This window comes from Scomber japonicus, chromosome 5 (assembly GCF_027409825.1).
Source record: "Scomber japonicus isolate fScoJap1 chromosome 5, fScoJap1.pri, whole genome shotgun sequence".
In the NCBI taxonomy this organism is placed as follows: Eukaryota; Metazoa; Chordata; class Actinopteri; order Scombriformes; family Scombridae; genus Scomber; species Scomber japonicus.
In genome coordinates, this window is record NC_070582.1 from 29177664 (window position 1) to 29191262 (window position 13599).

At 41.6% G+C, this 13599-nt stretch overlaps 1 protein-coding gene across 2 annotated transcripts in view; it reads right to left on the reverse strand.

Annotated features, from left to right (window-relative positions):
* jph3b (junctophilin 3b) overlaps nucleotides 1-13599 on the reverse strand; it is a 45482-nt gene that overhangs the window by 2013 nt on the left and 29870 nt on the right. For both annotated transcript variants that reach the window (XM_053318609.1, XM_053318608.1), the window contains 2 exons: nucleotides 9975-10099; nucleotides 7180-8159 (listed from right to left, as the gene is read on the reverse strand). In XM_053318609.1, coding sequence (XP_053174584.1) covers nucleotides 7180-8159; nucleotides 9975-10099 — 1105 coding nt within the window. The remainder of the gene's footprint in view (nucleotides 1-7179; nucleotides 8160-9974; nucleotides 10100-13599) is intronic.

Consider the following 13599-nt stretch of genomic DNA (forward strand, 5'->3'; position numbering starts at 1 on the left):
GCAAAACTATTTCCCCATTAATTTTGAGGAAATAAAGCACATTCTGTTAAATCTATCCTGTCAGGACAAAATGATGAGCAAAATGTATGGCTTTCACTTTTTCTACAAAATCTCTTCTGCCTTTCTTTTTTTTTTTAGAATAAATGCAGCAATTTGCCCAATTTTAGGTAATATGCCACTAGTTTTTTTATGAATCTTATAGTCCATTTTCAAAAGGCTATATGTCTGTTTGTCTGCAGTGTACTTCTATATTCATTTATTTTACTCTAGTGACTGGTACAGCACTCTGAAAAGGATATTTTTCTACAATTACTTCTTCAATCCTTAAGTATGTTGGGGTAAACTTGCAGGCTACAACTATTTACTTTTCAAAAGCACATCAACAGAGCAGATTTGTTCCTAATCGTACTGTTGTGAAAAGCTGAAAATGCGCAGAGCACAGAGCAGTACTCTTCAGACATAACAAAAATCTACTTGGGTATTATCACGGCACAAATAGTGTGAGCCCCCCTTTTGGTGTCCTTTTGTCTTTGCTGGAAACCATGAACCACTTTGCTGCTGTTAATAAAGAAACACAACTTAATCTCTCCACCAGCACACTTGACTCCTACAAACATTTTTCTTTTCAAACAGAAAACTGTCATGAGGATAAAATGCTGGCAGAAAGAGAAAAAAAAACATGTTTCTGCTTACTGTCATCTCCTGGCAGTCAGACTTACCAAGAATCTGTTGTAGAAGGTTAATAGTTTTCCAAGGTTTTATACAGAAGTAATCATTGCGAGGCTATTTTAAGCTGTTGTTTTAATGCTTTATGAATATAAAAAAGATCAAATTACATTTTATGTGAAAGGGTTGCTCACAGTGACAAATAAGCAGAGAATTATATCCTTGTTGCTCTACTGAGATTTAGCTTATTTTAGCTTTTAGAAAACAAGACCTGCTAAAATCACTGTATGCTATACCTGCCCAACATCAAATGACCCACAACTAAGCAACTGGCTAATTTGTGATAGCCTAGCAGCTAATACTGGAGACCAACAATCGAGCTAAAGAGTGATTATTGGACGTCCGGTTAGCAGGGCCTTGATAAAGTCAATATATGTTACCTGTCTAATACCAAATGACCCACAAACTAGCAACTAGCTGCTGAAAGAAACTGACAACTACCAACTAAAGAACCATACTGGAGACTGAAAGCAGAGCTTCAGTAATTATTGGATGTCCAGTCCAATAATTATATCTGGAGAATTATATCCCTGTTGTTCTATGGAGATTTAGCTTATTTTAGCTTTTAGAAAATAAACCCTGCTAAAGTCACTGTATGCTACCTGCCCAACATCAAATGACCCACAAATTAGCAACTAGCTTGTGAAAGAAATACTTAGCGGAAACCAAAAACAGTGATTATTGGACGTCCATTCATCACAAAATAAGGACTTGTTTACTAAGATGTTAGCCATAGCAATTTATTAAGGCAATGATAGGGTTTGTTGTAGTTTCTCCATCCCCAAGTGAACAAAGACCATTTTATTCTAGCTTTCTGTGCTCATTACAGCAGAGAGAAAGACATTTGTACTATTTTTAATACAGTCAAGCCAGCTATTCTCCTTATAATAATATTGATGTGTGAGGCTATATGCTAGAGTTTTAAATTGCTTGGATTGGCAGAAAATGTCTGGATGCCCAAAGGCTCCATTCTAGGACTACTGTTGTTGAGATTTTAAACGCAACCAGTGAGAATATTTTCAGGAATTGTTTTTTTTATTACATCGCAGACCATACACAGCTTAAAAAGTGTATATGGTCAGTTCAGTAACATTTCTACAAGCGATGAAAGGCAGAAGTTCTACTTATTAGAGCCCAAACTCTGAAAGAGAGACTGTAAAAATCCTTGACATGAAATATCGAACCCCATGCTAGTAAACTTGCTGTGTTTTAGATCCTCATCTGAATTTTGGACTTCATGTACAAAATACCACCAACACTGCCTTTCATCAAGCACTGCAAAAAAGTACAGTCACGTCGCTCCCACACAGCTACAGGGAGGCCTATATGTGCTTTCATCACTCGCAGGCTTGACTGCTGTAAGGCTTTGTTTTGTGGCATATCCAAGAAAGCCTTAGACAATCAGACCAGCAGCATGTGTACTGACATGTATCATCAGCACCATCTCTGACAGTAGATTATTCTTTGTACATTTAAGATTTTGCACTTGGTTTTCAAATGACTACTAGTTACTGATCACATGCTGAATATACTTTAAAGATACGTCAATGATAAATGTGTTCATTCCTCTGGCACCAAGCTTTCCATAATTTACCGTCCTAAAATCTAAAGTCACGCGGAGAAGTGGGTTTTTATTAGTCTGTGGCACCTGACAACATCGTTTGCATTGTTTTCATATTAATTCTAAGACACTATTTTATTTCTTTACTTTTTTTAGATCTTTGTCATCATGTTGCTTTTTGTTATTATGGGCCATGGCTTAGAGAGAGTAGGGACTGAAAGGCTTGGCTGTCTGGGGACACATCTTACAGAGTTGTTGTTCTCATAAATATGAGCCTCTGGGATGCACAGAGGTTCATTTCTGTGCTCCATGATGATGACTGGGTGATGTCTTTGAGTGGTCACAGAGGTACAATGCTATTTTGGTACAGATGTTTCATGCTATACTGGATACAGTAAAAGAGTCTTTTTATCATTGACGTATCATGCACTTTTGTATTACAATGTTGCAACAAATAAGTTTAATTGATTGACAAGAGGACTACTTGCGTATAGTGACTATCCTGAACAATTGGTGTGGGGGAAGACCTGATTTTGATGAGTAATGTTCAGGCAGTCTTCACTGTTACCAATTTAATGAAGAAAACACAATACCAATGCAAGTCAACTGTGATGATGATATGGTGGCTGGTATATAGTTCTCTGATGTTGCTGCTGCCAGTATTAACTGCATGCAATCTGTAAAAGTCGTGCAATCTCCCCATCACCCATACCAGATTAGACTCTTGGTTGCTCCTGTGCCCATATAGCTTTTACCTGCCCAGACTCCACACTGACACATAGTGATAAACTTAACGGAGGATACAAATAAACAAACATGAACACGAGACATAACTACTGGATCCTGTATGTGTGTACGTGTATGGCAGCACATGTCTGTGTGTCAGAGCAGCAACAGTGTTCCCATGGTGTTCGCAGCATTCCCTGTGTGTATTTATCTTGAGTGTGATAGTATCTGTGTATGCTGTGAACCTGTGAACCAAATCTCACTTGCTTCTCTGCGGCTGTACACACACACACACACACACACACACATACCCCACCTCCACCCACCCCCCGCCCCTCTGTCACTGACACACGCCCACTGATTGGCCGCCGTTGAAGCAAGGCATAAGCTGTTCCCTAGCAACAGAGAGCTGGTTAACCAATAGGGGGCCGTCTGTGAGGAAGGGGCTAGTTTGCCAATCTGCTGTTACTAAGGTGCAGAGAGGACCGCTGGGTTTCTCTGCCTGTATATCTGTCTGTGTGTGTGTGTGTGTGTGTGTGTGTGTGTGTGTGTGTGTGTGTGTATGTGTGTGTGTGTCTTTGTATGTGTGTGTGTGTGTGTGTGCGTGTGTGTTGAATGTCTTCATGTAATTGGAGGTAGCAGCCACTAAACTAAAATATCATCAACTTCATTCACTGCGCCAGAGTCATCACACTGCTGCAGACAAATCTGTATTGAAGTGAACAACTTGTGTGTGGAGCGAGGAACTGTATTTATTAGTGTGTGTGTGTGTGTGTGTGTGTGTGTGTGTGTGTGTGTGTGTGTGTGTGTGTGTGTGTGTGTGTGTGCGTGCGTGCGTGTAGAGACAGAGAGAGAGAGCTCATACTCATAATGTGCCCAGTGCATGTTTGTAGTATACAGTTGTACGAAGTGCAGTTTCCACTTCTTCTGCATCTTCTGTTGGTTTCATTAGCTAATGCTGCTACCGTATTATCATCCAGGATTAGCGTGTTTGGAGCTTTCTACCAGCCTGAGTCAAGACGCAGCCAAAAAATTATATTATAAATGGCATAATCCTTCTGCTTGCTCATAGTACAAAAAAATCTTTCTTTATTTCACAAGGTTAAACCTTGTGCCTCTCCCCCAGGATTATCTTAATATGTGGGATAACATTGTGTTATGTCACTGGGGATGGGATGTATCTTCATGACAGTGGGCAACAAATCCTTTTAGTCAAATCAATGTGTGGCAGTGACATGACAGATATGAGCAATGCAGCATACAGCTGCTGACATGTCTCATATTAAGGGCAAATGGAGCTGTGTAGAAATGTAAGGAAATGTATTCAAAAATATATTCACTTTACAGCAAAGTGCATAAAGATAACCTATCCACACACTTATGTGTCATTTTGCTCTGGTGCTGTTTTTTATGGTTTCTGTGCCTTCTCATTGTGGAAGATAATATTTTAGACAATAGTGTGCTTTCAACTTTTTTCAACATAACAATTCATGCACAAAGCAGGTCCTTTAATAAATGTTTTGGTGTAGAAGAACCTGACTGACTGCACAGAGCCCTGACCTCAACCAAATCCAACATCTTCAGGATAAACTGGAATGCACAATGTAAGCCATATCCCATCACCCAACATCAGTGTTGGACTTCACAAATGCTCCTGTGTAAATGTCGCCACTGTGGGACTAATTAAAGGAATATCTCATCTGAATGGGAGCGAATCACTGCTCCAAAATCTGGTAGAATACAACCTAGAAGAGCAGAGGCTGTTATGGCAGCATACTAATGCTCAAGGTTTTGGAATGGCATGTTCAACAATCACATGTGGGAGTACTGTTGGGAGCGTCCATCATCGTTGACAAATTTCAAGGTGAGCATGTTGGTAGTTTGCAGCCCTCTCACTCCATTTATTAAAGAAAATATCTGGTTTCCAATCCTACTCTTCTCTAATTGTGTTTGTTTTTGTCCACTTCAGTTATTATAATAATTTGCTGCAATTGTGGAGATACGGCAATGCGGCAACTCTATTAGAGATCATTTTACATTGGTTCATTAGGCTTTGCATTACAAACAATCAGACAGGTTTGAAACAAGACCTCCATTTAACTGCATTCATGTTGTTTGCCCCAGTGGACTCAAACCAACCTTAGCCATATCTATGAAAATAAACCAAAAACAGATTTATTTTAGACTGAGCCATTACCTAATTATGTGTAAAGCTGAACCAAAACAAATGAACAAACAAATGAAAGAAAACCCTGACTTAGGCAGTCTGTGTTGCAGATCTTTGCCGCTGTGTGTATTAAATAAGTTTCACTACAAATTTATCAGTGTGAAGCTTGAGTTCATCACTGTCACCTGATCCTCTGATCAGGCCCAGCTCCTGCTGCATATCTGGCACATTACAAGGCACTGTGATGCTGATTTCTATTGGAACTTCACACCTGTAATCACCAGAGACAGTGTTTATGTTCTTCTGTTTTTAATCAGACCTCACTTAGGGATCTATTGTTGTTTCATAAAAAATAAAGTATTTACATTACACCTCTTATACAACATATAATATATTGTTATGTTGTCTTTCAAAGGAATAACTTTGGCGCTTACTGAATGTTTTGAAAACCACCTTTCTGAGTTAATGTGGTCTCAATTCTCCTCTTTGAAATATTCCAGAAGGTAATTTAATAAAGATGTGAAGCTTCAACTGTTAACTATAAATTATGTTTTATCAGAATTTCTTCAGAATTCATAAAATAAGAGCCTACAGCTGTGCTATTGGCTCTGTGTGGCTACACACACACACACAGCTGTCATTTGAGCTGAATGGTAAAGTCACTATGCCGACATGCTGGTGTGTTTAGCAGGTACAGTGTTCAATGTGTTAACCATTTTAATTTAGCATGATGGTGCTGACACTTGCTAATTAGCATCTATAAAAAAAATCAAGTTGCTTAGATTGGATTGGTTCATCTATAACAAAACTAATGAACATGAGGGCTGCTAACAATGCAGTTGAGACTGAATGGAATCAATCAGACCTTCGGGTTATATTCTATCAGTTACATGAATGAAGAAAAGAGAGATTGAGATTAACAATTAGAAAAATGGGCCACCCTCCTCCCCCAACACACATACACACACACACACACACACACACACACACACACACACACACACACACACACACACACACACACACCAAAATTGCTACAGCCTTTCTTTTTCCCATAGATTAAGAGTTAACATTAGATCAATGTTTTTTTTTAATATATTACATAAAATAGACTTTATGGCTCAGTTTTACAGCAATACTGAGGTGACTGCTGTAAGGGGCTGTACGGGGGTTTACTGTTTTGGCAGCTTATAGCAAAAAAACCCATCCATACTTCAGTTGAAAACATGGTTGTAGTTTAGTTATATTTTAAATGTGATGTAATCAATATAAAAAAAAGGAACTCCCCTGGAATAAATTCAGTGACCCTCAGAAAATTGCTTATTGACCTTCTCCGCAGAGAGGGGTCAGAGTTCAGACTCAGCTACAGAACAGCAGCCCTGCTGCTGCTAAGGATTCAGTGTCTTAGTGGGCATTCAGACAGAAAACAGAATGCATTAAAATATTGTTGCGTTGTGGCAAAAGTTGAACCAGCTCCAACTTTTTTTTGTTCTTTTTTTTTTTTTTTTGCCAGACACCGCTACAGTGCCACCAACAAGAGTAGCCTGCCATTAAATGCTTCATTAAACAGGCAGGATATTTAACAGTTTAGATGCTAGTTCATCATATCTGATAGGCAAGCCTGGTTATTTATTTATTTATTTATTTCTACACTACGCATTAGCATTAAAATATACTGAGAGATTTACAGCAGCAAAAGGCAACTCTGCACAGATCTAAATTGAAATTGAGGTGTTTATCCACAGTGGCTGGTGAGGTGGAGATAATGATGATGTGTTTGAAGAGGATAAAGAAGCTGTAAAGAGGGCCTTATTAGTGCTGTTTATAAGACACTTTGCTCTGAAATTTCAACTCCAATCTGAAGGTCATTTGTGCAGGCTTGTGTTGAGACACTATTACCAGTTTTGTGAGACAAAAATCTCCCTGTGTGAAGCTTTAATCTTGTCTGTCAAAGTTGGGTGAGGGTTTTGTTTGTGAGAGGTTGCTGTGAGAGTCTTACCGAGTTGCCTTTGGTCTGCATGAGGCTGAGGTCCTGCTGCTCTGGCGTGATGGGGGAGGACCTCAGAGGGGGGGAGAGGGTGAGGTCCCGACGTAGAGGCCGGGAATCCATCTTCTCCCCTGGTCTGTCCAGCTTGTGCGCTGAGTCTTTACCCCCCTCCCTCCCCTCTTTCCCCTCTCTCCCTTCCCTCCCATCACGGTTCTTGTGCCTCTGTCGCTGCACGGTGTTCGAACGCCCCTCTCCTTGAGCATGACTGTGCCCGTGTTTCTCTTCCCCGTGCCCATGGGGCTTGTGGGTAGTGGAGTCTCTGGGCTGTAAAGGCTTCATCTCCATCTCGTAGTTGCTGATTTTCTCCTCATCCTGTTCCAGCAGCCTGCCTCCCCTGCCGTGCACGCCCCTGTGCGCGGACGTCCAAGAGGCAGATGAGGACGACTCTGTCCACCTGTCTCCCCTGGCCTGTCTGTGATTGGAGGAGCTGTGCTCCCTAGACTTGTGATTGGAGGAGCTGTGTTTGTGTCCGTTGGTCCGGCTCGCTCCTCGTCCACCTCCCGCTTTCGACAGCATCCCTTTCCTCTTGTCCTCGGTCCAGCTGTTAGCCCGCGAGTACTCCCCCTTCCCTCCTCTGCCATCTTCCCCTCCCCCGCTGCCTCCCTCCATCAACACCTGGATCTCCGTCTGCCCTGCTCCCCCACCTTTCTCACCCCTTTCTGCCGCTTCTTTCCCCCTGTCCGAGTGGTCGACGGCGGTCTGCCGGTGGAAGCGGGCACTCTTGCTGCGCTGGGCCGGCCGGGCGGGGGGAGGTGGGGTGTGGGGTGGTGAGGAAGAAGGGGGACTGAGGTCAGGGGTAGCATTTGAAGGGTCGTCCGAGCCCGTGCTCTTCACATACAGGTCGGGGCTGTCTGCGGTCCCAGCACTACTCGACAAACCCTCACCCTCCACCTCACTGGACACCTGACGTTTCGGACGCTGCACCTCCATGCCTGAAATAGATGGATGACATCAGAAAGATGACATTTAGGGAGGAGGTGAGATGAAGAAGATATAAAGCCGTGCCAGTCATCGCCGCTTTCTGCTCTCAACTTGTTTAACCACATAATAAATATCGGAGTTCAATCAACAATGACACAAAAGTGATATTTACATGCATATAATCTTAGTACAATTTAGGGACTGTATCAAAATTATTGGAGTGTGTATGAGGGTTGAATCTTGTATGACATTTTATAGAGCCTCCCCAAAATACCCCTCACCAATATCTTCAACTAATATAATATATTTATAACAAACATAAGAAAAATTGTGAATATTGATATCTATTTTTTTTTAAGGAGAGAAGGTAACCAGCCACAGAATGAGTGAAATGAGGCATGTGATGGATTTTCACTCAATAAAAATGTACAGTGTACCCTGTTCACCTACTGATTTAGAGGCATAACTGTAACAATCACAGTTCGTTTCCAGCAGCTGACCTTTTATTGAATGTCATACCCTATCACTCTCATTTCCTGTCATCTCTCTCGCTATCAAATAAAGGCATAAAATAAGAAGAAAAATATATACATTAAAAAGTACAAATGATGTTGTAGCCTGATCATGGTCGGATCGACCATGTGGGCAATCTGGGTAAGTAACCAGGGGCCCTTGAGCAGAAAGGGGCCTTCAATGATGTGAGAAAACAAATGTGTTGTTGTTTTTGTTGGGCTCCACAGAATTATGACACAAGGCTTGACCCATTCTTTTAATGTTAATAAATACAGTCACTGTCGGAAAACCCAGTATGTCCAAAACAAAATATGGAGTTGCAAGGTTTATCCAATTGGAATTAAATGAAAGTTGGCTGGGTTTTGGGCAAGTGATGATTGGTTAGCAGGCTATAATGCACAGAGGGTAAATTGTATCAATGAGCGGCAACAGTAACCAAAAGCCCAGGAAAAAATGTCCCGCAAATAAATTGCCTTAAGCCTAAAGTAGCCTAACAATGAGGAAGAGGAGGTTGCAACATCAATTCATTATGAGTGTGTGTGTGTGTGTGTGTGTGTGTGTGTGTGTGTGAATGAATCTGAAATGAGAAAAAGTTGTTTTTTTTGAACCCCATCCTGCTACACTCTCCCACAAAAATGAAAACTACCCTCCCTCCACCAAAAAAACCCTAACTTGGAATTGCCCTTCTGCTCTGACCCCCTCAAAGGCCCTAATCATTTTGATACAGTCCCTTAGTTTTAATCTGTGAACAGACACAAGGGGAACAGCCGGGTGGAGGATTGTACATATCAACACAGACATGTTGCCAAATGTCAGCGCTGATGCTTGTTGACATAGACGTCCTCACAACAACATGGAGGGAGTTATTTAGCTGTGTGAGAAACAGACAGACAGACGCTGAGAGCAGAATAGATGGCAAAAGAACAATCACTGTCATCTCAGGTATCTGTGTGGGTGTGTACAGCATGTGTCATGAAGCCAGTGTGTGTTCGTGTGTGTCATGCCGCTTGAATGGCGCATGTTGTTGTGGGTTGGCTACCTGCAGTGCTTTTACAGGTGTGAGTGACAGAAGCAGAAACACAAAGCTGGAGGGTGGCTGACACTGACCTTTATCAGCGACCCACACATACACAAATACACACTCATATGTGTTTCATTTGTTCATGCATGTGCACACACACGTGTTATATGTCTGCTTGGCTGGGTCTGTGGATATAACTGTACACATGGATATGGGCATGTGATGCACACAGGAAAAGGAGTGTGTGTGTGTATGTGTGTGTGTGTGTGTGTGTGTATGTGTGTGTGCTCACCATTTCCTGGGTGCTGGAAAGAGGGGGAGAACTGCTTGGCGGTGACCCTGGCCATCCGACTCTCCTCCTGGGCTTTCTGAGCCGCTCCTACCGCTGCCTCTGCTTTACCTTGCGCATGAGCCGTCCTGACACACAAGAAGACAGAAAACACAGCGGATAAATCAAACTTCACTTTCAAACATTTCAAATGAGAAGAAGAAAAGTGACACCAAATATTTGCTGTGGTTTCCAAATTGTAGAGTACAGCAGGTTGGAACAAGATAAAGAATAAAAAGGTCTACAAATACTAACTAAAAAAAACTAAACAAAAAATGTAACTGACCTTTACAGAACAATAAGAGTACCTACAGCACATCAGAGTTTCAGTTTTCACTGATATAGGCGTGTTTCTGGTTGAGCCTCGGTTTATTCTTTACACACAGGACCCTCAGAATGCAACTTAAAGTTCAGGATGCTGGTGTATTTTTCCTAAGTGGTGATGGGATACCTTGTGAAGTGGACACAATCCTCTTATAGTGGGAGGAAAAGATAAAATATGCAGATGAGTGAATTGTCACAGTACAATCAGCTGTCTGTTTGTTCTCACAGCTATTTCACAGGACTTTTGTTGAGCTTGTTCGAAACCCCCCTTGAGACAGCACTCCTCAAGGGGGTTTCACCCTCATGTGCCATAAACTTGGCAACAACCTTCATTGTCCAACCCACAACCGATTAGCTTGGCAAAGTGGAGATGAATTAGAGCACTAAATTTGAAACCTCAACTTTCAGTCCACATTAAGCTGCTGTTTTTCTCACTTAAAAATGGTCTCCAGAGAGGATGAATCTTAAAATGCCGACCTTGTGTTGTTGTGTGGATGAGGAAAACAGAGCTTTTGGGAAAAGATGACATTTTCTGGGTGTGACAGATTAAAGAAAACAACTATGTATTGCTTCTAACCCACTTTGTGATGACTCATTTTACAGGTTAGTATATAGCCTAGATCAGACATAATACGTCACCTTCCAAGTGTAGTTGTGTTTATTTTGCTAGACAGCTGTGCGATCATAGAATACTGATTTGATCGGTGTCTGAGGAAGCATTTATAAGCAGTGGTCGAATCATTATTTTATGCGCATTCAGAGGGAGAAGACATGTAAATGAGAAGTGTTCGACTCATCAGTGTAGCTGTATTAGAGCACAATTTGGGTGAGCGCACAGAGCAGGAGGGAGTCAGACCAGCTGAGACTCAGACCGTCTGTCCCACACTGCACCAGATGTCAGCTGTGATGTCCAGTTTTGTTGTGTGCTGAATGTTACAGGACCAAGAGATACAGATTAGATTCTAAACCCTCTTTATTTCATTTTTATTCATACTGGGAAGTCCCATTGACATTCACAATAAAACAGAAGAACGGACACTCAAACTCCTACGTGCCTTCATCACCAGATTCTATGATATCCTTAAATTCGTCAATAGATGTACGTACAGATTATTCAATGCTTGTGGTGCATGGTAGCGTAAAGCATAGTGTTGATATGCCTTTCCATGACATAGGTGCATTTCAGTGTGAAATTGAACCATCTTAATGTCATTGTAGCCTGATTTTCAGACCATTTTATTTCATTCATTCATTCTGCCAGATAATCATGTTAGTTAACTTCTTGTTGGGAGGTGGGGTTATTTTGTTTTGCTTTGCCCAAACTCATTGATAGCAAGTGACATATCCATGCCACCAAGCACCATTTTCAGTTGACACTTTTGGTCCTTTTTACCCATCGAAGAAATACGTTGATTTATATTTCTATAAGTTGACTTACAATTGGGCAACTACACTGATCTCATCCACACCTGTTGCATTTGCTGTCACTAATTTCCATGAATGTTGCTAAGTAGTGGTTGAAAATGTTTCAAGAGAGAAGAGAGGAAAAAAGGAGACAAACTGGTGTGAAATAGGCCTGTCACAATAATTACATTATCAAATTATCATGTCTATATATGGACTTATCGTATGATACATGGACATGACCTTGATCTTTTTTCTTTTTTTTAATTCAAATGACAATAATATTGTTTATCGCGATTATTTCTGAGACAATACATCGCCCAACAGAAGTTACCATGACAGGTTTTGTGGGAAATAAACAGAAGAACTGAGTGTCTGAGTTCAGGAATTGAAGTGAACACAAACACGCAGCCACAGACACAGATGGTAGGTCTGTTGCTAGGTAGCTGACAGCTAACATACAGTCGGTACATCAGCTGCTTGGGGTGAATAAACACAAACTGTCCAGTATGAACATGAAACATCTACATACAACCACATCACAGTTGAACACATACCCAGCATTTACTCTCAGATGTCATTATTAAAAGAACACAACACCGATTCATCCGTACTGTATCTGAGTGATCTGTTCTATTGTGTCTTGTTATGGCTGACAAATCACATTATCTGGCATCTCAGACACCTGAGCCAGAGGGTGAGACAGACACACACACACACACACACACACACACACACACACACGCACACACACACACACACAGCAAGACCACAAACATGCATGTACACATCAACACATTACATGATATTGTACCTCACACAGTATCTATGGGAGGACAGGTATCACAGAGTATGATGAGTCAGTAAGTATTCAGCTGTTTACAGGAGATGTAATCTTTTGCTTGAAGATGTGTTTACTATCGCTAAACAATTCATGTCACTGCTGGTGCCTGTCGCGCTTTTCACATCTCCATCTTCTCTAACTGCTCCATTACAGTCTCATTTTCATATCTCTCTCTCGCTCTTTCTTTGATTTCTCTCAATTTTTTCCTTTCTGCCTCTCCCTAATTGGCCATACCTTCTTTATCACGGTCCCCTTTTCATCTTTTTTCTTGTCCTGCCCTCTCTTCTTTTCTTTCTTCCCCTGCGGTTATATCAAATAGATCTCAATTACAAGCCCTCTTCTCACCTTGGTCTATCTCTTTCCATTCACCTATCTTTCAGTGTCTTATGATGGGCTTGGTACAATAGCCTCGCCATCCCTGCCTCATCTTCTCCCTCCCTCCCTCTCTCTCTCTCTCTCTCTCTCTCTCCCTGTCTCACTCTCTCTCTCTCTCTCTCTGGGCAGTAACAGTCTTGATGCAGTGTTGCATGTCGATGGCTATTGATTTTTTCCTCTCTGCCTCTCGGTTTCTCTTTGCCCCTCTCTGCACTCTCTGCCAGCACTGCTATGCCAGGCCCACAGTATACTCAACACCGCCGTGCGTGTGAGTGCATGCCCGTTGGTTGTGTGGGAGGTGAGGTGTAAGGAGAGAAAAGAAGACTGTCTTACCGCTTCACGTGATATAATCAGATGTAGACTAGAGGCAATCTCGCTATTCGCAAGGTTATGAAATACACTGCTTCTCATGCACACATACTGTTGCTATACCTTCTCTCACCTTGGTGCTTGCACCACAACACATAAAAAACTCCCTTCATATTCTCTCTCTGTTTTTCTTTCTCATCTGTTTCTCTATAACTTCCTGTCCCACTCTTGTCTTCCTCGGGAACAACCTGTTTCTGGATGAATCAACTGCCTGGAGAGAAAAGAGCTGCCTTTTCAAAGGAAGCTTGATTATACAACACAACATCCTGTCCA